This window comes from Papaver somniferum, chromosome 8 (assembly GCF_003573695.1).
Source record: "Papaver somniferum cultivar HN1 chromosome 8, ASM357369v1, whole genome shotgun sequence".
NCBI lineage: Eukaryota > Viridiplantae > Streptophyta > Magnoliopsida > Ranunculales > Papaveraceae > Papaver > Papaver somniferum.
The window spans coordinates 8474924-8499965 of NC_039365.1; the positions used below are offsets into that span (position 1 = coordinate 8474924).

The 25042-nt window shown below is 36.0% G+C and overlaps 2 protein-coding genes across 3 annotated transcripts; both read left to right on the forward strand.

The window, feature by feature from the left end:
• Positions 1 to 10768: 10768 nt before the first annotated feature.
• LOC113304300 (probable E3 ubiquitin-protein ligase RHB1A) lies at positions 10769 to 14305 on the forward strand. Of its 2 annotated transcripts, none has more exons than XM_026553374.1 (5): positions 10769 to 10985; positions 11761 to 11886; positions 12783 to 13203; positions 13432 to 13541; positions 13654 to 14305. In XM_026553374.1, the coding sequence occupies exons 2-5, from the start codon at positions 11827 to 11829 to the stop codon at positions 13687 to 13689; spliced, it is 627 nt and encodes a 208-aa protein (XP_026409159.1). In that variant the 5' UTR covers positions 10769 to 10985; positions 11761 to 11826; the 3' UTR covers positions 13690 to 14305. The 2 variants fall into 2 exon arrangements, with proteins under 2 accessions (XP_026409159.1, XP_026409160.1); XM_026553375.1 differs by lacking the exon at positions 10769 to 10985 and adding an exon at positions 11381 to 11524.
• Positions 14306 to 22643: 8338 nt separating this feature from the next.
• Positions 22644 to 23810, forward strand: LOC113305021 (F-box/kelch-repeat protein At3g23880-like). The gene has a single exon (XM_026554137.1). It carries the CDS (start codon positions 22644 to 22646, stop codon positions 23808 to 23810), a length of 1167 nt encoding a protein of 388 aa, XP_026409922.1.
• Positions 23811 to 25042: the final 1232 nt, after the last annotated feature.

A 25042-nucleotide genomic window follows, 5' to 3' on the forward strand; every position in this document is an offset into this window, starting at 1 on the left:
AACGCCTTGTCAATGGACAACATAACCAATCCGAATCACACCATCCTTTCAAATGGAGAGAACTATCAGAACGTAAAAGTATACCTTGGCCAAGATTTTTCTTCAAATATCTAACTACACGGAGTGCTGCTTCCCAATGTTCTACTCTGGGTTGTTGCATAAATTGGGACAATATATGCACATAATATGCAAGATCTAGTCTCGTCACTGACAAGTATATCAAACGACCCACTAATCGTCTATATTTATCCATATCCTCTAGTAATTTGCCTTTTGCTAAAGCTAGACGATGATTTGTTTCTAGTGGAAATTCTGCAGGCTTTGCTCCCAATAATCCAGTCTACATAATAATGTCAAGAGCATACTTCCCCTGACATATGTAAAATCCGTGTCTACTCCGTGCCACTTCTAGTTCAAGAAAATATTTCAACTTTCCAAGATCTTTAATTCTGAAACAGTGACTCAAGTATTTCTTAAAATTATGAAGTTCAAGCAAATCATTGTCTGTTACAATTAAATCATCAACATAAACCAATACGTTAAGTTGCATCTTCCCTTTTGTCATTGTAAAAAGTGAATAATCTGAATATAACTGTGTAAATCCATAATTCTTCAAAGTTGTCGATAACTTTGCAAACCAACATCGAGGTGCCTGCTTCAAGCCATACAACGATTTCTTCATTCTACATACCATTTTAGGATTTCCCTTAGCAAACCCTGGAGGTATCTTCATGTACAATTCTAAGGGATGCATTATGTACATACATTTGATGCACTTCCCAGTTTTTAACAGCTGCAACTGCCAGAAAAGTTCGTACTGTCGTCATCTTTGCCACATGAGCAAACGTCTCATTATAATCTAAACCCTCAACTTGATGATTATCAAAGATCACCAACCTTGCTTTCAAGCGTACCAGATTTCCATTTTCATCTCTCTTTTCTGTATAGATCCATTTACTTCCTAATGCTTTCTTCCCAGGTGGAAACTCCGCCAACTCCCATGTTCCTTTTTCTTCCAAGGATCGGATTTCTCCATCCATAGTTGTTCGCCAACCTGGATGTTTCATAGCTTCTTTAAATATCTTTGGCTCATTTGTTGCATTAACTGCCGCAAGATATTTCTATGCACAGCGGAAAAACGATCACAACTAACATAATATGTTAAATGATAAGGTGTACCCGAGGTAGATGATTGTGCAGATTGAGGAGAAGATGGACTATTTTCTCGAACTGTATGCGTCACAAAACCTCTGAGTCTAGTCGAAGGAATCTTCTTACGTTGTCCCTTACCCATCTCATTGATATTGTTATCTACCACTGTCTCTGTTGGTGCACTACATTCATTGTCATCACTAGAATCTGATATGATCTCTTATTCTTTCTCCTCTATCTGTTCTATTGGTCGTGAAGAGCTGTCCTGTATATCTTCACTACTTTCTGGAAGTTCAGTTACACTTCTAGGTAACGGTAACTCCTCCGCATCCTCATCATCACTCCAACATGCTTCATTACTTGGTGTTGCATTATTTGGAAGTTGTTCATCTTTTATCTTAATATATGGGAACTGCAGTTCATAAAAATCCACATCCCTGGACACTAAGAACTGGTGTGTGTCCAAATCATACACTTTCCATGCTTTTTTACCAAATGGTTATCCAAGAAACATACATCTTCTTCCCCTGCTATCAAATTTGTCACCTTTGCTATTTTGATTATGCACATAACACAAGCACCCAAACACAGACAACTGATCAAATGGAGGAAAATTTCCAAACATAATCTCATATGGTGTCTTATTCCCAAGTAAAGGTGTCGGTGTTCTATTAATCAAGTATGCTGCAGTTAATGCACACTCTCCCCAGAATTTTATTGTCAAGTTAGCTTGAAATATTAATACTGATGCAGGGCATACTACAATTCCAGAAGATTCCGCTTAGAGGTTTGGCTTCCATGGTTTCCTAGTTTAAGTCTTTCTTATTTTTAGGATTCTTTTAGATTTCCTTTTAGTTTTCTGTTTCCTAGTTTAGTTATTCTTCAAGCCTATATAAAGGCTAGATTAAGTCTTGTAAGAGCTATCTATTACTCAATCAAATTATTAAACACAAAACTTATCTTTCTCTTCTTGCTTGAATTCTCTTCTCTTCTTGCTTATAGCAATCTAGTATTGCTTTCTTTTACCTTGTTCCACATTAGTTGGTATCAACCGCTTAGTTTTAGGTTTTCATCCTATAACTTGATCCTTTACATCGCTTCCGCAACACCTTTCAGTCCTTTTTTAGTTCCTTTTCGTATACAAAAAAAAATAAAAAAATATGACTGCTCAACTAGTTACTCTAGCAGCAATCGAAGCTCTCATCAAATCTCATACCGAGATTTTGGCAAAAACCATTACTGAAGCTCTTGAGAAGTCCATGGAGGACAAATTAGGTTTAAGAGATACCAAGCTTGAAACCATGCAGAATCAACTTTTGAAGGTTGCAAAACATATAAATCTAGATTTGGATATGCCTGAGCTTGTAGACTTAGAAGGAAAAACTAAAGAAGATATACTTCAGTTTTTACAGAATGATGAAGTACCTGAAGATGTATTGCGTACTTTAAACATTAAGAAACCGTATGAAGGTTTCATAGGTCATTCAAAGAAGAAGATATATAGTTTCTCCTGCACTTGACAGTGATGATGAAGATGAACGTGAGAACGATCTAGAGAAGAATTGGATTGAAGAACGACGTTTAAAAACTGGTCACAACCCTTACAGTTCTTTACCAGAATATAAACTAAAAGCTGATATTCCCAACTTCTCTGGAAATTTTCGTATTGAAGAACTAACTGATTGGTTCTTTGAGGTAGAAGCTTTTTTCAAATTCATGGAAGTCCCTGAAGATGCTAAGGTTAAACTTGTGACATACAAACTCAAAGGAGGAGCTGCAGCTTGGTGGGATAAGATCTGTGATGATCGTAGAAACGCTAATAAACCGAAAATACGTACTTGGAAACGTATGAAAACTTTGATCAGGGATAAGTTCTTACCTAGAGACTTTATGCAGCAACTTTTCATCAAATTACAAAACATTCAGCAGGGGGCACGAACTGTTGAAGAATATGTGTCATATTTTTATAATTTGGTCGCACGAAATCAACTCAAAGAATCTGAAGAACAGTTAGTTGCAAGATTCATTGAGGGACTGAATAAATTAATACAAAATGGTATGACTCATTCAGTTTTTACTATGGTCGAAGCTGTGCAGCAAGCTATTAAGATAGAAAATCGTCTTATTCGTTCTTCTAGGATTTATCCATCCAGACAAGGACGTTATCAAAATACTTACAGGGGTACCAATTCATCTCAAAACTTTTCTCCAGATACTGTTTTGAATATTCCCAGGCCTCCTTATGATGATGTTAGCCATTCACATCGACAACCTAGCCATATTGTGCCTTATACTCCACCTATGGCTACACCTATCTTAGCCAATCCAGTTGATCTTCAGCCGGGTCAGCAGTCTCACTCTCTGCAACCAACTCCTCCTACTAAAGGGAATCGGTTTCATAACAGGCAACAACAATTTCCACCGCAACAGTGAGCTAATAATGCTTATACAAAATTTCGTGGAGATAAGTGCAATAAATGTCAGCAATCGGGGCACACTTCTAGTGATTGTCGGAAATTCAATGCTTTGATTGGTGAACCTCAGTTCATTAATGAAGTCACTGGTGCACTTAATGAGTTCGAAGATGAAGACTCACCTGGTGATGACGACGAGTTTGTTGGGATGATTCGTCCATTATTTCTTACTCAACAATGCAAGTCTCAGAGACACAGTATTTTTAAATCAAGATGTTATATTGGGGGTAAAATCTGCAAGATGATAATTGATAGTGGAAGTGTGGATAATTATATTGCTGATCACGTAGTTAAGAAGCTTGAACTACCAGTAACTTCTTATCCAGAACCTTACACTGTAGGATGGGTTAATGCCTCTAGCACACAGAAGATTACTCTTCAGTGTTATGTGTCATTCTCTTTTGAGGGTTATGAAGACACAGTTCTATGTGATGTCATTAATATGACGGCAACCCATCTTCTTCTTGGAAGACCTTGGAAATACGATCTTCACGCGGTTCACAATGGATTCGAGAATACTTACACTTTTGTTCATAATGGGAAAACCAAGGTTCTTAGTCCATCCAATTCCACTTCAAACTCTTGTGCGCAGACTGATGCTGTCATAGCCACTGTTATTCGTTCTTTGCACCCACAACATTCTTTACATTCGCATGAAGATTCTAAGCCTATGATTGAGTTGCCTGCAAAGGTGAAGCCCTTATTATTTCAATATAATGTTTTATTTCCAGATGAACTACCAACTGCATTACCTCATTTACGGAATATTCAACACTGCATCGATTTTATTCCTGGAGCCTCTTTACCAAACCAAGCACACTATCGCTTGAGTCCTGCTGAGCATGAGATATTACAAGGACATGTAAATGATTTGCTTACAAAGGGTTTGATACGACCTAGCAACAGTCCTTGTGCCAGTCCTTCCTTCTTGATTAGTAAAAAAGACAATGGATGGAGGATGTGTATCGATTGCAGAGCATTAAATCGCATCACCATTCCTTATAGATTTCCGATCCCGCGTATTGATGATATGATTGATTTACTGTCGGGCTCTATTATTTTTACTAAGTTGGATTTACGCAGTGGTTACCACCAAATACGCATTCGAGGTGGAGATGAGTGGAAAACAGCATTCAAGACACGTGAAGGTTTATATGAATGGATGGTCATGCCATTTGGGTTATCTAATGCACCTAGTACTTTTATGCGACTTATGAATCAGGTTCTCCAACCTTTTCTCAGTAAATTTGTTATTGTCTATTTTGATGACATACTAATTTTTAGTCGCAGTGAGCCAGAACACCTCCAACATCTTTCACAACTGTTTCAAGTTCTTGCTGACAACTCTTTATATGTTAATTTGAAGAAGTGTACCTTCATGGCTTCTTCAGTAACATTTTTGAGATACGTGATTTCTACTGATGGTATTCATGTTGATCCTTCTAAAGTTCAAGCAATTGAAGATTGACCAGTTCCTACTTCTATTCGTGATGTTCGTAGTTTTCATGGTTTGGCTTCTTTCTATCGAAGATTTATGAAGAACTTTAGCTCTATTTCTGCACATTTGACTAACTGTCTCAAGAAGGAGAAGTTTGAGTGGACGAAAGCAATGTATAAAAGCTTTATTCTTCTTAAAGAAAAGCTTTGTACGACACTAATTCTTGCACTTCCGAATTTCAACAAGCCTTTTGAAATAGATTGTGATGCATCTGTTGTTGGTATTGGTGTAGTATTATCACAGGAGGGTCATCCAATTGCATATTACAGTGAGAAGAATTCAGATGCACAAAAGAAATGGTCTACATATGAATTAGAGTTATTGTCTTTTTTTCAATCTCTTAAGCAGTGACATACTTATCTTATACATAGGGAATTTGTTGTCAACACTGAAAACCATGCTTTGAAGTTTTTGAATACTTCTGCTAAAGTTAACAGAATGCATGATCGATGGCTTTCCACACTCAACAAATACACTTTCTCCGTGAGACATAAAAGTGGCAAATTGAATCAAGTTGCTGATGCCTTAAGTAGAAGAAGTCATCTATTAACTACAATTCGTAATGAGAGTTATGCATTTGACTATATCAAATACATTTATCCAGAAGATGAAGATTTTGGCAAACTATGGGATCAATGCAGTTCTCAAACTCATGGGGTTGATGATTTTCTTATACAAGAAGGTTTTCTTTTTAAAGGGAATCGATTATGTATTCCTCAAGGGTCTTTACGTTTACATCTTATGCGAGAATTACATGGCAGTGGTCTTGGTGGTCATTTTGGGAGAGATAAAACCATTGCCCTGATTGAAGAAAGATATTTCTAGCCATCTTTGAAACGCGATGTACAAAAGTTCGTACAAAAATGCATGGTCTGTCAGAGAGCAAAGGGTACAATTCAAAATACCGGGTTGTATACTCCTTTACCAGTTCCTGATGCACCTTGGGTTGATATAAGTATGGATTTTATACTTGGTTTACCTCGTACTACTAGAGGTAATGATTCTGTTATGGTCGTAGTTGATCGTTACTCTAAAATGGCTCACTTCGTGGCTTGTAAGAAATCAACTGACGCTTCTAATGTTTCTTCTTTGTTCTTTAAAAAAGTAGTAAGATTGCATGGGGTTCCAAAGTCTATCACTTCTGACAGAGATACCAAATTTTGAGTTATTTATGGAAAAGTTTATGGATGCGCTTAGGCACAGTTCTACAATTCAGCACAACTTCACATCCGCAGACTGATGGACATACTGAGGTTGTTAATAGATCACTTGGGAATTTGATTAGAGCTAAGTGCCTGGATAATAGTAAGCAGTGCGATGTGTTATTGCCACGTATGAAATTCGCTTTCAACACTTCCGTGAATCGTTCTACTGGGAAAACTCCATTTGAGATTGTGTACTCTAAAGTACCTAATCATACTCTTGATTTGGTAGCCTTACCCACCACACAGAGTACAAACACTGCATCCAACTCTTTTGTAGACAAAGCAACTGAATTACATAATGAAGTAAAATCTAAACTGAAGAAGTCCAATTCTAAATATAAAGAGGATGCTGATAAACACAAGAGGTTTAAAACCTTCAAGGAAGGGGAGCTCGTGATGATACATTTAAGAAAAGAGAGATTTCCAGTGGGTACTTATAACAAAACCAAGATGAAGAAATATGGTCCTTTCAAGGTTTTAAAGAAGATCAATGATAATGCTTATGTTATTGATCTACCAAATGATTGGAATATCTCCAACACATTTAATGTTCAAGAGATTTTTACGTTTCATGGTGACAATGAACTTCTGGTTTGTTTGGACAACTCGAGGACGAGCTTTACTCTAGAAGGGGGGACTGATGCAGGGTATACTACAATTCCAGAAGATTCCTCTTAGAGGTTTGGCTTCCATGGTTTCCTAGTTTCAGTCTTTCTTATTTTTAGGATTCTTTTAGATTTCCTTTTAGTTTTCTGTTTCATAGTTTAGTTATTCTTCAAGCCTATATAAAGGCTAGATTAAGTCTTGTAAGAGCTATCTATTACTCAATCAAATTATTAAACACAAAACTTATCTTTCTCTTCTTGCTTGAATTCTCTTCTCTTCTTGCTTATAGCAATCTAGTATTGCTTTCTTTTACCTTGTTCCACATTAAATGCTCTCGCCACATTCATAATATGTTGATGTTTTCTCTCAACTCTTCCATTCTGTTGCGGTGTACCAACACAAGATGTCTCAAATATTATACCATTAGGCTTAAAATACTCACGCAAAAAAATAAATTACGTTCCATTATCACTTCTAACACATTTTATTTCCTTGTCAAATTGACGTTTAATAAGAGCAATAAAATTAAGAAACATTGATTCAACTTCTGTTTTAGTTTTCATCAAATAAATCCAAACACCTCTTGAAAAATCATCTACTATTGTCAAGAAGTAGTGAGCTCCACAAGACGAAGGTGTCTTGTAAGGCCCCCATAAATCCAAATGAACCAATTCAAATAAACTACCAGCTTTATTTTGACTTAACGGAAAACTACTTTTACGATGTTTTGCTCGTGGACAGATATCACGAGCTTTATTGTTGTTCCTAAAAGAACCACTTACAACTGGTATTTTCTACAACACTTTCTCTGAGGGATTTCCCATTCGTTGATGCCACAACTCATATGAATCCATACTAACTGCTAACACTTTAACTGGAGGAACACCACAGAAGAAATATAGTCCATCTTGTCTCTCACCCACTCCAATCACCTTCCTCGTCCACTGGTCCTGTATAACACATAATTTTTTAGTGAACTGCACAACACAAAGGGACTCATCAATCATCTGAGTGACTGAGATCAAGTTACAATTTAATTGAGGCACATAAAGAACATTAGCAAGCCTTAAACCACCAGGAAGAATAATGGTTCCATCAGAGTTCGCTGTCTTTCTATCTGGTAGACCAACTGAACAATTTTTAATCATCTTCACTCTTATCATGTCATCTATATTGCATGGACATGATTTTTTTCCCCTGTATACACAATCCAGGAGTCACGATTCTTCTTACCTTGTAATTGTATTTTCGATTTGTTTGAATTCAAAAATTCAAGTACTTGTTGAAGTTGAGTTGTTGTTACTCCAACTAATCCATCTCCATCTGCAGGTCCTGCACTTGTATTTGACTGCTGATTGGCTGACATACTCAAGTTATTGGCACGGACAGGATTAATGTTTTTATTGCCTCTTCCACCTCTTCCATATGCAAAACCACCACGACCAGGATTATTTCTACCACCACCCCTGTTGCCTCTGCCAAATCCTCTACCAGAGACAAACCCGCCTCGTGGTCTATCTCCCCACCAGTAAGGGTATCCAATTAATTCAAAACAACCATCTTCTGTATGTCCATCTTGCTGACAGTGGTTACACACCTTTAAACTAGTAACAGAAGTACTATTATTTCCTTTTGGGAAAGGTTGAACCTTAAAAGCCATCACATTATCTTGTCCTTCTTCAGACAGTGAGACATCAACTGGATCTTTCTTCGTCATGTTTGATGTTTGTGGATCATCATCTTTTCATCTCTCATAAAAATAGTTTTAGGGTTTCAGTTTTTTTTTTTTTTTGGCTGAAAAGAAGCTTTAAAAATTTAGGTTGAAACCAGGCTCTGAGGCCATGTTAAATTCTCAATAGGATCGTATCGTATCCCTTTTCTCATTAATCTCAAACTATTTATATGTTACAATAGTCGGCATTGCCTTAACTCTCAAGAAATCCTTTTACTAGAATAACTCCGTTTACGTAGATATCAAATCCTAAGTATAAAATGGTATATTCTCCTAATTGAGTCACATGTTGTTGTTTGAATTTAATTCTTATGAATCTAATTCATATTAAATTATACAGTTATAAATGTCAGGCTCTAGTTAGAAATAGAACCAACGAGTGATAGATAAAAAGATGCTGACTGAAATATTTCCGAACTAGAATATGACCCGAGACAGACATTTTTATTAAATATAAAAAAAAATGAAAAGATAAAACGATCTAACATATGACTCAGACTACCCCTCAAATCCCAATTAACAAGGTATTAGGCTAATCCAAATAAGTTATGACTTGGCTCGTTAAAAACTAGTCTACGTTATATATCCTACTAGTGGGCCCACAGACATATGATATGAAAGTTGGTAGGTCATCATGGAGATAAGTGGAAGTATTTTAAAGAAAAAGAAATATATTTTTTTCAAGGTACTTGAAACACCGTATAATCCACGCATTCACTCCACCTCATTTAACAAGATTCTTCTCATTTTCAATTTTTTGACTCATCTTATTAATATATTTTATAAACCCTTAAAGAATAATATCCATCACTTCAAAGATCCTACTCTCCTTATAAAATTATTAATCAACACACCCCTTAACCAAATTTGATTATCCGTCAAGAGAATTTTGTTGTTGGTGAAAAAGTGAAATTAATCCTAAAATGTTACAGGTATTAGGGTTTGCTTACTGGCATGGGACATGTATGAAAGTGCAAGCCGTGGTTTTCCACCTCAACCATGACAAAGAAAACCTCGAAGTGATTGGAAATTTGAGATTAAGATAGTTTTTGATTACGAAATTGGATCATTTGTCCGAATATTTTTAAAACATAGTTTAAATGGACGAGCAAAAATTAATATGGGTAAAATGGACACTAAAAAATAGCAAGGATGAAACTGGATTCATCCAACTTAAAAAATAATAAGGATGAAACTGGATGCATCCTGATGTAAATTAAAAATAAGAAACAATATTTAAAAATGGGTAGGATGAAACTGTTTACATCCTGGCTATTTTTACATTTTTGTCCATTTAAACAGTATCAAAATCTAAATGTCTTTTTCACCCAGGAATTGTTGATTTTGATCTTTTTAACCAATTTTGTGTTTTGGATTCCTTCTTTTCATTTAAGTTTTGTTGGGTTAAGAATATGTAAAGTATACCTACTTAGTCCAAAAAAGTAACTAAAGAGTGTGTAAGTTTTTGGACTTTAAGAGGAAGCAAAAATGAACAAAAAGAAGAAAAGATGCGTTTTGCAAGTGGTTTTCGAAAACCTAAACGCCTTATCAAACACTGGGATGGGACTTTAAACCTTGTGCACCTTATTTAGCACTTGCTATATCTAGCTGTAACTGCTAATATGAGAAGGAGTTAACTCCATTGAAAAAACAAATTTTACATAGAGTCAGTGAGTTACCAAACACCATATAATTAGAAGGTAGTCGGGAATAGGAACCAACAATATTAACCCCTCGCGCAATTTGATAGTCCTCAAGAAACCTTGTAAATCACGGATGCATAAGAGGGTGTTTCTTTTCTTGCTGATTCAGCATCTCCGTCTGACTCCGTTCGAGTCTGATGTCAAATTATTTGTTTTTCTTATTATTTTGAGTCACAATTGGGACCAAACCATTAAGTCGTAATTTTCTAAGATCTGACTCAAAGAACAAACATAATGAGTCGGATCCAGATAAGTCAGGTGATATCAATCGCATCTAGACAAGTCAGATTCATGGTGTTTATTTCACTTCAGGGGGGTTCAAAAATAATTGAAAAGTAACCAAGGACAATGTATTAATCAAGTTAGTATGTGTAGGACTAGTACTAAATGGTGTTTATTAATAAAGGAAAACCCCAGTCGTCTATGAAGTGCTCCTCCTCGTAGGAGGTAGGAGGGAAGAAGAAGAATTTTCGTTTTCTGATAATCCAAACAAAAATTCCCTTACTCTCTATTTCTCTCTAATTCCTTCCAAAATCCCATCTTCTTTCTTATAAAACTCTAGTTTTTTTGTTCTCATCATATACAGACAAAGAAGAAGAAAACAAACACACAAAGGTAATCCCAATTCTTTTTATAGTTCGATCTCTCTTTCCTTTGTTACTTTCTGATTGAGAATTGATTGATTAGTCTCTTCTAATTCATGATGTGTGAAGTGAAAATCTGGAAGAAATTAGTGATGGTTAATAGTTATGTAGGTTTCATTTCATGTTCATTTTTTTGGGTGGAATTTTGAGTTTGAATCTTGTTTGGGGGTGATTAATTTCTGGTTTCAGATGTGGGTTTGCTTTAATTTTGATTGGTTTCCATTTTGGTTTGGAGTTTTGGGTAGAATTTCATTAGTTGATGTGGTTTAGTTTAATTAGGTTGGTTATTAAGTGATTAAGTTAGTTCAGAAAACTTTGTACCTGTTAGGTTTTGGTGGTTGATCAAGAGATTTTTGGCTTGGTGTGATAGCTTTTTGGTGAGGAATTTTGAGAATTAGGTCTTAGTTTGGTCTTGACTAATTGGAAATTTTAATAAATTGGTTAACCCTTGATTAGTAACTAAGAAGTTGCAAAAATTAATGAAACAAGTTAGCGTTTGGATAGCGGGAGGTAGGGTATCCAATTTTTCGACCTTAAGTTCAGTTTGCTTTTCGTATTTCGTTTTTCTAGTTTGCGGTCCTGTTTGTATGTTGAACAGCTTAAACTTTACTATTTAAGTAATACTGTCCTAGCTAGTTAGAACTTGCATGCTTGTTGGAGATTAGGTCTTAGTTTGAATTGTTGATTGAGTTTCTTGAACTTGTTCCCCGACTGATTGCATCTGCTTCTCACGTGCATATTTACAGGAAACGATGCAACAGGTTTTTACTATTGCTGGTAGATAACGAAGATAATTGAACTATTGAAGAAAGATGGGTTGTTGTTGTTCCTCCAGAAGAGCTCAACTGGATGGGGCTCCAGTGTACTATTACGTTAGTAGTTTCTCCTCTCTCGCATTAGATGTTGCACTGTCAGATTATCTCTATTGATAATTTCTGTTCACTGCACAACCATGGCGTGCTACTGTTGATTTGTTGTTCTTTTATTTTATGTTTCTGTGGTTATTCTCCATGTGTATTATTGCGCTCTTGCTAAATTAGTTATTTGGTGCATTTTCAACTTTGCCCGTTTTGTGCTTGAGCTATCATGATGTTAGCAGAACATACAACGTCAGTCAGAACTTTATGATTCTCGTATCTGAGCTTCTGTGCAATAGGCATTAGTTTGTGTTTTTGTTCCCCAACTTCTAGTAACAAAGGTTGCGGAATAATCTTAAAACCAATGTCGTTATTCAATTCTTTCGACTGCAATTGGCAGTTGTACCTACTACTTAGCTGCAGTCCCCAGATAAATATGATACTGATCAGTAATATGCCTGATATTTCAATGTTCCTAGAACCTTTATGCTCTTAGTAACTGGTGCGGGGAGATTAGATATTCCTCATATTTAGAAAGATGATCAGTTTTAGAAAGCTATGAAAGACAGCTACCTTCCAGTAGTCAGTGAGTGAAGAAGTAAACTTGAGAGGGTTTGGTTGTACACATACATTACCAAATAAGACAAAATCTTATGTTGAGCTACTAAAGGAAGTCCTTAACTTTGTTTACACCTGCCATATGGACAAATTACAGATAAGCTATACTTTGGAAAATTCCACAAACTAGTGTGTACTGCTCGAGATCCATTGATTTGTGAATCCCAGGATAGTTAGAGATTTTTCCTAGTTGTAAAACTATGTGCTTGATATCATAAAATGCATTTTATGTGATTCCCACTTCTTTTAGAATCTGAGATGTCCTTTTAAACTATGGCCTTTCAACCATGCAGTGCCCACAAGCTTTAGAAGAGCGTCAACCTTTGTCAGCATCCGTCGGTACATCTGCTCTCTCCACCGGCCTTTTAGTGGATACTAATCTCGACACGTCAACACCTGATACTTATCGGTCCCCCCCTGCACCAATGCCTTACGATACTGATTTGGGACGTCCACCAACACCACCACCAGGAAGTACTCTGGCAATTAGTGTCAACAAAATTGATACAGGAGCAAGAACATCGGATTCTGAAGCTCTAGGAGAAACTATAAGTGGAAGTGCGTTTGAAGCATGTTCAGTGAAGGAGGTAGATTGCAAAAATGAGGCAGATTCGGTGCCTCCATCACCAAAGAAGACAGATGATCTTGGAAAGTTGAAGGACCTTACTTCTTCCCCAACAGAAGAAGAGGATTGTTGCCCAACCTGTCTTGAAGGTACAGTCAGTTCTAGTGTTTTTGCCAACAATTTGTATTCGTTAACCATTTCATTGTTATCCCAAGCCTTTTTGAAGGTAGGGAAACTCTCTTAATTCAAGGAGATGAGATTTCTTTATTTCATCACACTTATTATTGAAGATATATCCTTCTACTGTTCTGTGTTTCAAACTCCTCTACGTTGAGTGTTTGATAAACTTCAGTTTGTTTGTTTTTAATTTTGTCCAGAGTATGATGATGAGAACCCAAGAATTATTACAAAATGCGAACATCATTTTCACCTTGCATGCATTCTCGAGTGGATGGAAAGAAGCGATACCTGTCCCGTATGTGATCAGGTACTCATTGTGACCAATATCAGCTGTTAAATTTCCCTGTTTCTACTGCTTAAGCATTTACTTCTAATATTTATTTTTACTGTTAAAAAGCTTCCTCCTTCATATAATGCAGGAAATGGATTTCGACCAATCAGTTTGTAATATGTAGCTTTAAAGATAATTAAGAAACACGGAGGAACTTGTGGCGCGATTAAGAAACGCAAATTGTTGATGCAATGTGAAAAAATGGGGCTTCTGTTGGTAGTAATAGTCAGTTGCATTCCTAAAAAGCTTTAGATAGGTCATATGTCAGTTTCAAGCCGGACTTGTGTTAAACATCATCAAATGTTTTTCTTGGTTCAGTCTCATTAGGTTTTACCGTTTACACTGTAATAGAGAAGCCTACAGCAAATGAAAATCAGTTTTTCCACTTATTCCCCGAACTCCCCTCTTCTTAATGTAAGTATATTTCTCGTCAGTTCCCCAAATTGGTTATAGCAGGATTTGCTTTATGGATGGTTGTGAGCTGCAGGCAGGTGGGACTTGATCCAATCCTGATTTACTTGTTGGCAAAAAAAGAAAAGAAAAGGGTTGGTTTGCGGCTTATATTTTAGTTTTCGTGGTTTGTTAGTTTTTCAGACCTTTTTTTTTCTTTTCTTTTTCTGTACAGCTAATTTTATCTGCAAACAAGGATTACTGTAAGCAGTATTTGATTATACTTTTTCTCCTTTTCATCTGTTTTTGCTGTAAATACTAAATGATTATTCGCCATGGTTTCTTCTGTCCCCATGTTTAGTTTCGAAATCAGAAGATTTTTCTTATAGAAAATGAAATGAGCAACAGATGTATCTGGTGGTCGAATGCAGGGCAAGGAATGTAGCATGTGCGCTACACGCCTAAATGTTAACACATTCAGTATTCCCTTTAGAATGTCACCCTTTCGCTACAGTTTACAGATTGTTATAGATGGTCTATTTCATTAATATTTGTGTGCTTGGACACTGCTTTTCAACAAAAACACAATCATCCATAAAAGCAGTTCTTAGAAATTCAACATAGACATTAAAACCATTGCATGTCAAGTAGACTGGCGTTATCGATGTTCGAGAGTGGATCTTCATTAGCAGCAACTGGTTCTGCGGAGAAGAAGCTACATAACTCTTCTTTTCTTCCTTTCCTGGACAGGCACATTACTCGCTATCTCATGAGCTCTTTTTTCAACAAGTTTCTTCAGCTGTTCTATATCACTTGTCATCTGTTCTAATTCATCCATACCCAAACCGCCAATATGTGTTTTCAAACAAAACTGATTATCACCCACATTACGGTTCAACAATGTCTTCAGCACAAGGCCTCTCTTCTTCTCAGCTTCCATAAACTGTTGTCGACTCAAAGACAATTAATCATCATCTTCAGGAGACGAACCCGAAACAGCTTCACCACCACTGTTTAAATATCGATCGAGCATGTGATCAGGTGTTGGATGTCCAAAACCAAAGGGTTCTCCCTCTGGAGAAAAAACTACCAATGCAACTTCTGCACTAGATAAAACTGTTAACTAGCTGCTTGCTTTCTGAAACAAATGCCTTTTCCGTTCGGAGAATGCAACATAGAGTCTTTTGGTCGCAGGAATGTCAGGTTTCTTTTCGATAAAACTAGGATCAGAAATTGTTTGATACCTACTCCTGCAAACAGATTTAAATACGAATGTGGACTTCGCTGGTACCCTTAGAAGAATTTCATAGTAGACATCGTCTGGAATACTTGACATTGTTGATTCTCCTGATGATAATCCAACTTCTAAGTTTCTTACAGATGAAAATAGGCCTTGTTTTCTTTCCAAGTCACAAGACCCGTTGCCAGGATGGAACGCCTGAATTTATCACGGTGATCCAAAATTTGCATCGAAATTGCCTCCGAAGTCTGGACAAGAGGTTTGTACCGATTCAGAAGTTATCTCATGACCCAAAAGACTTTGCATCATAATTCTGCAGTGACCTAATATTATCCGGCCCACAATCAATCATTGGAATGCAAAATTTACTGTTGGACCAAATATTAGCTTGATTTCACCTATTTACCACTCACACTTTACCTATTTATCATATATCAATTATTAAAGTAATTTCAGTTTTCAATTCTATTCTTTCTTATTTACCACTGACAAAACTTAAATTAAATTGACTAAATCTTTTACATTAGTACAACCGTTGCCACAGTGGAAGGGCTGACCCAAAAAAATCGGAAAATGGGGTTTTTTTATGACAACTTTCGTCTTAGAGAAAGTGATACTTTCACCGTGTTTCAGAAAAAGTGATATTCTCGTTCCGTTTCAGAAAAAGTGATTACTTTTTCTGAAACGGAGTGAAAGTATCATTTTTTCTGAAACGGAGTGATGGTATCACTTTTCCTGAAACGGAATGCGAAAGTATCATTTCTTTAGAAACGGAAAATTAATCGATCCATAAACCAAAATATGGTTGCATGATGTGTTATACATTCTTTGTGGTGGATTGCATAATGACTATGCATTTAATTTTCGAGAATTGTGCCTAAAGTGAAAGTATCACTTTTCTTGAAAAGAAGCGAGTACATCATTTTATTAGTTGCAACAGAAAATTAGTTGATGCATAAACTATAATATGGCTAGATAAAGTATTATGTATCCTTTGTCGTGGTTTGCATAATGAACATAAATTTAATTTTCTAAAATTGTGCCTAAAATGATAAATACCTCTGAATTTTTCGTAAAAACATTAAATTTGATATTATTGTTTGTACTCATTGCATATATTTTTTTATAACCTTTCCAACGATATGAAATTTGTAAAATTCCAAGGCATGGATTTTTATATATGTTATATTAAAGTTTGTTTTCGAATTATAGCCCTAAAAAGATAGGATACACAGGTAGTAATTGGACTAAAATGAAGGGACAATTTTGTCTAGTGATAAAGTAACCATGGACACGGAAGTTTCCAATCTTTTTATCAAATTGAACATTTTTGTTAGGTTTCATTTGACAAAAAAATGGTCATAAAAGGGACTCCCTCACTACGAGCCCTTCGAACCCTCCGATCGATCGGCCCAATTACATGATATGTCTCTTTCTTATTTTATTTTATTTTATTTGAAAACCATTAAAACTAAAAACCACTAACTCTAAGCTAGGATTTTGTTTCATTATATTCACCAAAATCTCATTACTTTTTTATATTTGAACATTTAATTCGTCGATAAACTGATGAATTAATCAGTGATTACTCCATAAGCTATTATCATAGAGGATTCAATTATTGAAAACTTGGGGTAAAATATCCAAACCTCAAATGATTTAACATCCAACAAAACTACATTAATTTATTGAAAATAGACAGTGGAAAAGTTTGGAGGTAAATATGTGATCAACATATTGGACGTTTCATTTTTTTTTCTTTTGAATCTCATTGAACTAGTCACTGATAAGTGCATAATTCATATTATTTTAGTGTCCATTCCATACTTGCTTTAGCTATTATTCTTGCATATTTTCGTATTATTACTCTTTTTTTCTCTTATTTATCTCTATTAGGTGAATCATCCAAAAAGGAGCTACAAAGTGCTGAAAGGAGCTATGAAGAAAAGTCTTCCAAGTGCCCAAGTCCAATGGAAGTTGAAGAAATGCGACGAAAATGAGAAAACGCTCAAAATCAAAGAGACGGGACAAAGATCATGCTTAACTCATTAAAACTAAGGATTTCTCATCATCATCTTGAACAGAATTGAATAAAAAGAACGCAAAAAGAATGAGGTCATTCCGAATTCGGACGAAGAAGTTATGGCCAAAAGAAGCTTTATATCAAATACTGAAGACATGACAGTATGCGTACGGGTATGCGTACTTATTTCCCTGACTTTACAGTATGTTTATGGGTATGCAAACTTATTTCCCCGACTTTATGGTACGCAAACGGGTATGCATACTGGTGAAGGCCAAAATTCACGGTTAGGGTCCTTCTTTCATAATTTCGGGTCGGTTTCCTTAACCAACGGAGATACTTGAAGACCAAGCAATGTAAACCTATAAAAAGGTATTAGGTTATGTAAAATATTATCATCGGATCTCATATCACAAGCTACGGTTTCTTCTACATCAAAAACCTAGGGTTTACCCCTTTAGGGGGAAACCACCATTCTTCATCTTCTTTGTAATATGAGTAGCTAAATCATTTGTTGATTAAGGATGAATTCAATGTTCTAAGTGTGAAGCCTCATTAATACAAACTTATTGAGAGTTTTTATGATCATCGTTTGTCTTTATCATACCTTGGGTTTATGAGTGATTCTTATATTAATTTGGGATGCCTACTAGATCAATACATTGATTGTTCTATTGCTAGTAGAAATTTGGAGCGATCCGTAATTTTCGTGCAACTCCTACACAAGTAGAGAATTTCAGACATTTGGTGGTTATTTTTTGTTTGATAGATGCATGGTGTTGATGAAGATCTTAGAAGATGTAAGGTGATTTTGGGGTTCAGTTTGCAGCAGGTGCATTGTTTGGATAGCAGCTGGGAGAGTTGCATTTTATGTCAGGTAGATTAGTAATGTTGCATCTTTGAATTTTGGTTGTAAAAATAAAGTTGTAATGGCACTGGTAGCCTGTCGGGTGTTTAGAATTGGTATTCTGTTTGCTTCTTTAGATGTAATTAAACTAGTTGTGTTTTTCTAGTTGTTTGAATTTTCAGTAGTATTAAACTTGTGATGGATGTAGGTATGAAGGGTTTGAAGAAATTTGTCAGTTTTTCTTGCTCTTTTGATTTCAGTATTAATGGATTGAATACAATAGATGTACAAACAAGCAATGTTCTTGGTGAATGATTCTAAAATTCAAATGATTGTAAAGTAGAGATTGGTAGGAACGACTGAATTAGTGAATCAATAAGGTATATAAAATGCTGGTTAAGATGGTAGAAACTAGGGTATTATTCCAGTATATAAAATGTTGTTGGAGTAAGATTAATTCAAAGACTATTTTAGGCCCAATTCTAAAAAAAAAATCTATGTGCAAGCCTAGTACTAATACTACTAAACCTAACATGAAAAAATATTAATTCAATAATCAGTATAGTCAAATCCAAACTCATCCAACATTGGTAAAACCCATCTGCGTACAAACCTCACCATGATTTAAGAATCAATTTTTTTCAACAATCCATACATTCATTCTCTGGTTAACAGGAAATTCCAAACTGCTGACTTAAATTTGTACCAAATTCAGTACCATGATGATCATCATTACCAAAATAGTATAACCCAAAACCAAAAACAAAGGCTAAGAGTATATAATTTACATTAACCAGTTCCTTGAACAAAAACCAAAAAATGTTCCAACCTAATCATTCATCTACTAGCTACCGAAGTTATCTTATTTGATCTTAGAAACAAAATTTCTTTCAATTGCAAGGAACCAAAGAATTTTATCTATTAACCTTAACAACATGTTCAATTTCTTCAAGAAAAAAACCAGAAAACCAACTTTAACTTCACATACCACAATATTGTCTCATAATTTAGGTAATTACCATAATCAGTTTAACACCTGCATTTCTGTAATTATTGATTTAAGTATTTATTATAATCCTCACGTCACTCAGAGGCATGCCTTAAAACCTACCTGGCTAGATATCTTTAGCATCTCCAGATGCATTTCCAGATGCACTTGCAGCTTTCTTTGCAGGTCTGGTTGCAGCAGTTCTAGGTACTCGGGCAAAAGTTATAGATTTAACCCCAGCGGGCAAAGGATCACTTACTGGTACTTCATGGGGCTGAGTAATCTCTCCAAGGTCTGCTCTGGCTATCCCTGCAACATCTGCAGCCATTTGTCGAATCTCAGGAGCAAGCATGAACAAATTAGAAATGCTGACAGCACCAACAGAGAGAGGGAGGGAAGCATTCTCATGTATCTGCGTTTTGGCATCTTCAGGAATTGGTGTGGAGAAAAAAACCTGTCGTGCACCGCCGCAGACAATCCGCTGATCCCCACCAGAACAATTCCTTCATTGATAACAAACCTTCCTCGATCAGGATGCAGTGCAACCAAAACCCAACCATCCTTCACACCAACGAGTTCCCCACTCTCCAGACGACCTCGCTTTCCATGGTGTTGCTGCACACCTTCCCCTGCCACTGCATGTCGTTCACCACCCTAGATTTAATTCCCTTTTGTAACGGTCATATTCTCTTTCATCCTGTATAAAAACCAATGATCAGACCCAAGTTCACCTAAATTATCAAAAAGAAACCAACTACACACATAGTCATGAGCAAAAATCTAATACATTCTCCTAGTAGTAGTAGAAACAACAACATCAAGGCTAGTGAAGAGAACCAACCAAATCTATGTTCAATCTGTGATGTAGGAAGCCGTGAATCAAAGGTTTGTCCTGGGATGTATTCTAGGTGTAAACATATACCTTGTAATGGCATAAGGCAATTACTTAGATCAAAGACAACTGAAACAGAAGGTGAAATGTTCTTCAAGTGCTCAAATCCTACCTGCACATACTTTGAATGGTTTGCTTTATCCATTGATGTAGTCAGATGTGCTGATATCAAGCTTCCATTTAAGATTTGTTGCTGTGCTTGTGGAGAAGCTGGTCACTCCTACAACAAATGTCCACTGCACAATCTACAATGCTTCAAAGATCACTGCAAATCATAAATGAAACTGAAATTATGTAAGAATAATCACAACTTCAACATAGCTTATCTTAGCTGCACAGATTGTGAAGCTTTCAGATGGGTTTCTGATCACATAGTCATTGCTGCAAGGGAAAGTGTTATGCATTCAAGTATTCATGTCAAAGAAATATGTAAGGAAGTTAACAAAAAGCTTACAATGTAATCTGTAATACTTTAAACTAATAAACTTTGGTTAATATTAAAAGGGTACTTCAAATCCATATTGTTTTGTCATCCATAAACAAGTTCAGACCTAAAAGCAGTTGAAACAAAAGACAAACACTGCAAGAAAGGATCACAGATCCAACACAAAAGCAAAAAGACACACACATTACTTCTTCTTTGCATTATTTCTCTGCTTTCCCTTAGCCTGTGTAACAGTAGCAATATTCTGAGCCACATATCCAATACCAACAAAAGCTTGACTGAAACTTTGTGTGTTACTAGGCCCTGAAGATGCAGATCTTTGAGTGTTTGGTACTGAAGGTGGTTTTCCATGAGAGAATGTTCTTGCAGAAGACTCACCAACATATGATGCTTTTCCTTGATTATTTTCTTGGCCCCTTGCAGTGCTAGTTTCAGCTCCATCTGAGTTTGTGAAAGTGAAGTTTGTAGCATCACACTCAGTTCTTCGTCTATAGCCAGTTTGATTCTTACCAACATCACCACCTTTACAAGTTCTCTTGGTGTGAACTTCTGTAGATCCACACTGAGTACACTTCCTTTTCTTCTTCTCAGTTTGAGGTTCATCATAACTTCTTCTCCTCTTTGAATGAGGTCTGCCAGGCTTATATGGCTGGGAGGGTGTAGTATCTTGTTTTCCATTGGTGGCTGCAACAAGAAACAGAGAAAAGAAAAGTTCAGAGAAGAAAGAAGAGATGGGAACTGATGAAACCCTAAATGCTTTTAAATAGAAAATAAAGTTAAAGTTTAAAGTAAATGCACAACAACCCATAAAGTATAGAATAGTACCTCTAGATAGTCAGAAATGTCTTCCAATGGAAAATTTTTGGAGCATATGTGGTCCTATAATAATCCACTGAATAGTAAGGAGAGCAATACCTGACAAAACAAATGTAAATAATATTGTTAGAATCTTCCCTTTAATGTTTGCTGGTACATTAATGCACAAGTAAAAGAGAAATAAAAAATGTAAATGCCACAATAAATGCTAAGATCAAGACATAATATATACTCAGCCCAATTTGGTGAGATTTTCTTCAATGCAGACACATCATGTTGACAGGGGAATCCCCTAAACTTCCAATGCAAACAAGTGCACTTCTTCTCTATAAAATTCACTGTGAATATTTTTCTGGTGGACCTGATGGTGACCAAATAAACCTCTCCGACTACACTAGCTTAAACATGAAATTTTTCACTAATGTCAAGCATTTTTTTGATAAGGTCCTTAGCTTTAGGAACCAAATCTCCAGATTTCCACTTTGTACATTGTTCCCTTCTCTTTGTAAACATTTTCATCACCAACTCACCATACAACATGCCAAGAATAACTATAGGTTTATCTCTCAGTTCAGTAGCCATTTAATTAAAAGATTCAGGAATATTGTTATTGAGATGCTCCCAACAACTAATGGGATCATAAAAAGCCCTAGCCCAATTACGGTGACCTTGTTTCATAAGATACTCTGCAGCTTTAGCATTTTCTTGGTACATAGCAGTCATGTGTTCCTCCATTACCCATTTGTAAGTTAGTATGTATTTACATTACTCTAGAAATGTAATACAAGCAAATTTAAAAGAAACAAACCTCAAAATGCTTTATCTTGTAGGCTTTGGCAGCATTCCACATTGAACTGTGCAATGTGGGGGACTTATAAGTTTTCTTGAAATTCTTGTAATTGTGCCTGCAACATAATTCACACACAGACAAAATGTAAAATTAATCATTGTAAATAAAGAAGTTATTATACAACAACAAATTTAAAAGTAAGATAATTACCTCCAACAATATCTATGGGGCATATCAGGAAACACCTCTGCAACTGCTTCAAACAAACCTTTCTGCTGATCTGATATGAAAGTGACTTTTCCAGAATGATGAAGCTAAGATCCCTGGTGCCAAATCTTTGAGGAATATTAACCAGTTTTCTTTGGTTTCACTTCTAGCCACTCCAATACCTAGAGGCACTAATCTATTCTCACCATCAAGTGCTGTTGCATCCATTAAGACACCACCCCACTTGCAAGTAATATGGCATGCATCAAACCCTACAACACTTCCGCAAGACTCCTGAAAGGCTTTCATTGGTGCAACAAATGATATTGTCATAGTCTCAAACTTGAAAACTGCATATGCAGGTTTCAACATCAGTTCTTTCACAACAAAAAAAGAAAGTACCAATACAGAATTAAGAAGAATACAAAGCTGAAATATTAATGTCTAGTCTTCCGGAAGATATTCAAGTGGAAATCCTTCTGAAATTACCAGTGAAATCATTATTAACATGTAAGTGTGTATGCAAACCCTGGCTTAATCTGATTTCTATCCTAAAGTTCATCCATGATCATCTTAGTCTCAGTATTCAGAATAAGAACAATCATAAGCTCATGTTTACCGACACGGAGTCGGATTCTGGTAAGCCTTTGATATACTCTGTAGATTATGGTTCAATATCATCCCCACCAGATTTATCATGTGATTATATAGGTAACGAAGCTATTCTCATGGGTACCCCATTCGAATACAAGGAAGGCATGGAGGTTAGGATTTTGGGTGCTTGTAACGGTCTGTTTTGCTTTGGTATTTGTATTGATGCAGAGACTAGCATTTGTATTTGGAACCCAGCAACTAGAGAATATAAGAAAATACAACATTGTGATTTTCGTATCACCCCCAAGCATTTTCCTACAGTCGGGTTTGGTTACGATAGCAAAACTGGAGGTTACAAGATGGTCAAAATTTCGGATTCTATAAAAACCGGTTGCTGTGAAGTCGAAGTATATACATTTGTTGGATCACATCCGTCAAAAACTATTCATACCTTCCCTTACATTCGAACCTTCCCAATGACTATATTTTTTTGTGGTGTTAAGCAATTATATTATTATAAGGTCTCGGTCCAAGGTTTCTCCAATAGTAGTATACTCTCTTTTGATACTAGTAATGAGAAACTAACGGATGTTACATTGCCAGAAGATAGTAACGTGGAAATGTCGCATAAGACGATTGGAACGTTGGGAGGCTGCCTTAGTTTGTTTTTAGTCAATGAGAAGTGGATCCAAGCTGAAATATGGGTAATGCAGGATTATGGAGTAAGAAAATCTTGGACTAAACTATTCACCACTGTTCAAAAACAAACTACTAATTGTCCTTTCTGGATGCCGATCCTCTCACTTAAAAATGGTGATATTCCGATTTGTAACGATGCCGGTTTTGTTTTATGCGACCCAAGGAATGAAAGAGTTGGAAAGGTGAGCAGTTTTTTCCGAAAAAACAACATCACTGTTCGTACTTTTACTATGCTAATGGCTCGTCCGGAGAGTTATGTTGAGAGCCTGGTTTCGCTTAACTCGGGTGCTTATGTGAAGAAGCCTAAGGGATAAAAATCTAGGTAAGATCATTGCATCTTGTATACTCTCTTTTACAGCAATTATTTATTTTCCTCATCTTTAACACAAACTAATTGTTTGGTCCTATGTATGAGTGTTGCGTTTTTTGCATTTAGCTCTTTTTTCTGGTGACGTTTCAGAAACTATTTCTTCTTATGTTTCCTCAACTCTACATTTTTTTAATGCAATTTTCACGTGCTTACACAGATATGTAGAATAAAAAAAATCTGTTGGTGATGGGGGATATGGTGCTGGCCGTGAAGGTGATGGTGGTTATATGGTGGACGCAGTATCCCCTGAGTACTATTTGGTGGGGTATGGGGATTATGGTGTGTGTTGGAAGATAGTAGAAGATATTAGCAGTGGATGTGCGCGGTGGTGGTGGTGATTTTAATGGAAATGGGAGGAGTTAGTATTAGAATGATGGTTTTGTTGGAATCCTCTCTGGTTCTACTCAAGTCTTTAGGGTTTTACTTGTTACCTGGAATATCAGAATGCATGCTCATATAATGTGGGACTATTTTTTCTCTCCTCTGCAGTTGGTTCTTGGTACAAAATTTGAAGTCGAGCCCAAATCAAAGATCACTCAGAATCAAATAACAAACATTTAAGCGTCAAAACTCAGAAGTGCATTTAGCAAGGCTAGGAGTAGGACACATTTTATTTTATTTTAAAAAACGAGGAAAAACAAATACAGGTACACCACCAAGATTTTCACGAGAATTCTTACATGACCGAAAAAAAAGAAGAAAATACACATATTAGTTTCGTGCATTACATCTCAACATACGTATGCAAATGCTTACTTAGAACTTTGAATCAGACGCATCGAACCCCACTAGGGAAAATTAGGCGGAGGCAAAAAAAAAAAATTTTCATTATCAGATTCACAATTAATTTTAAGTACCGTGACACGCATAATTATTTCTGTGACATCCACAATTATATGAAATTATGCATCCGCATGACAGGTTATGCATCGCAACTTGGATATAACATATCTAAAAATCCGCGCCCTGGAATTTTACAAATTTTATATCGTTGGAAATATTTTTAAGAGAGCTACGCAACGAGTACAAAAAAGAATATCAAATTTTTCTTTTTTCACGAAAAAATCGGAGGTGATCATCATTTTAAGCAAAATTTTCGAAAACTTGATACATAACCATTATGCAGCCACCAAAAAAGATGCATAACACATTCTGCAGACGCATAACGAATTATGC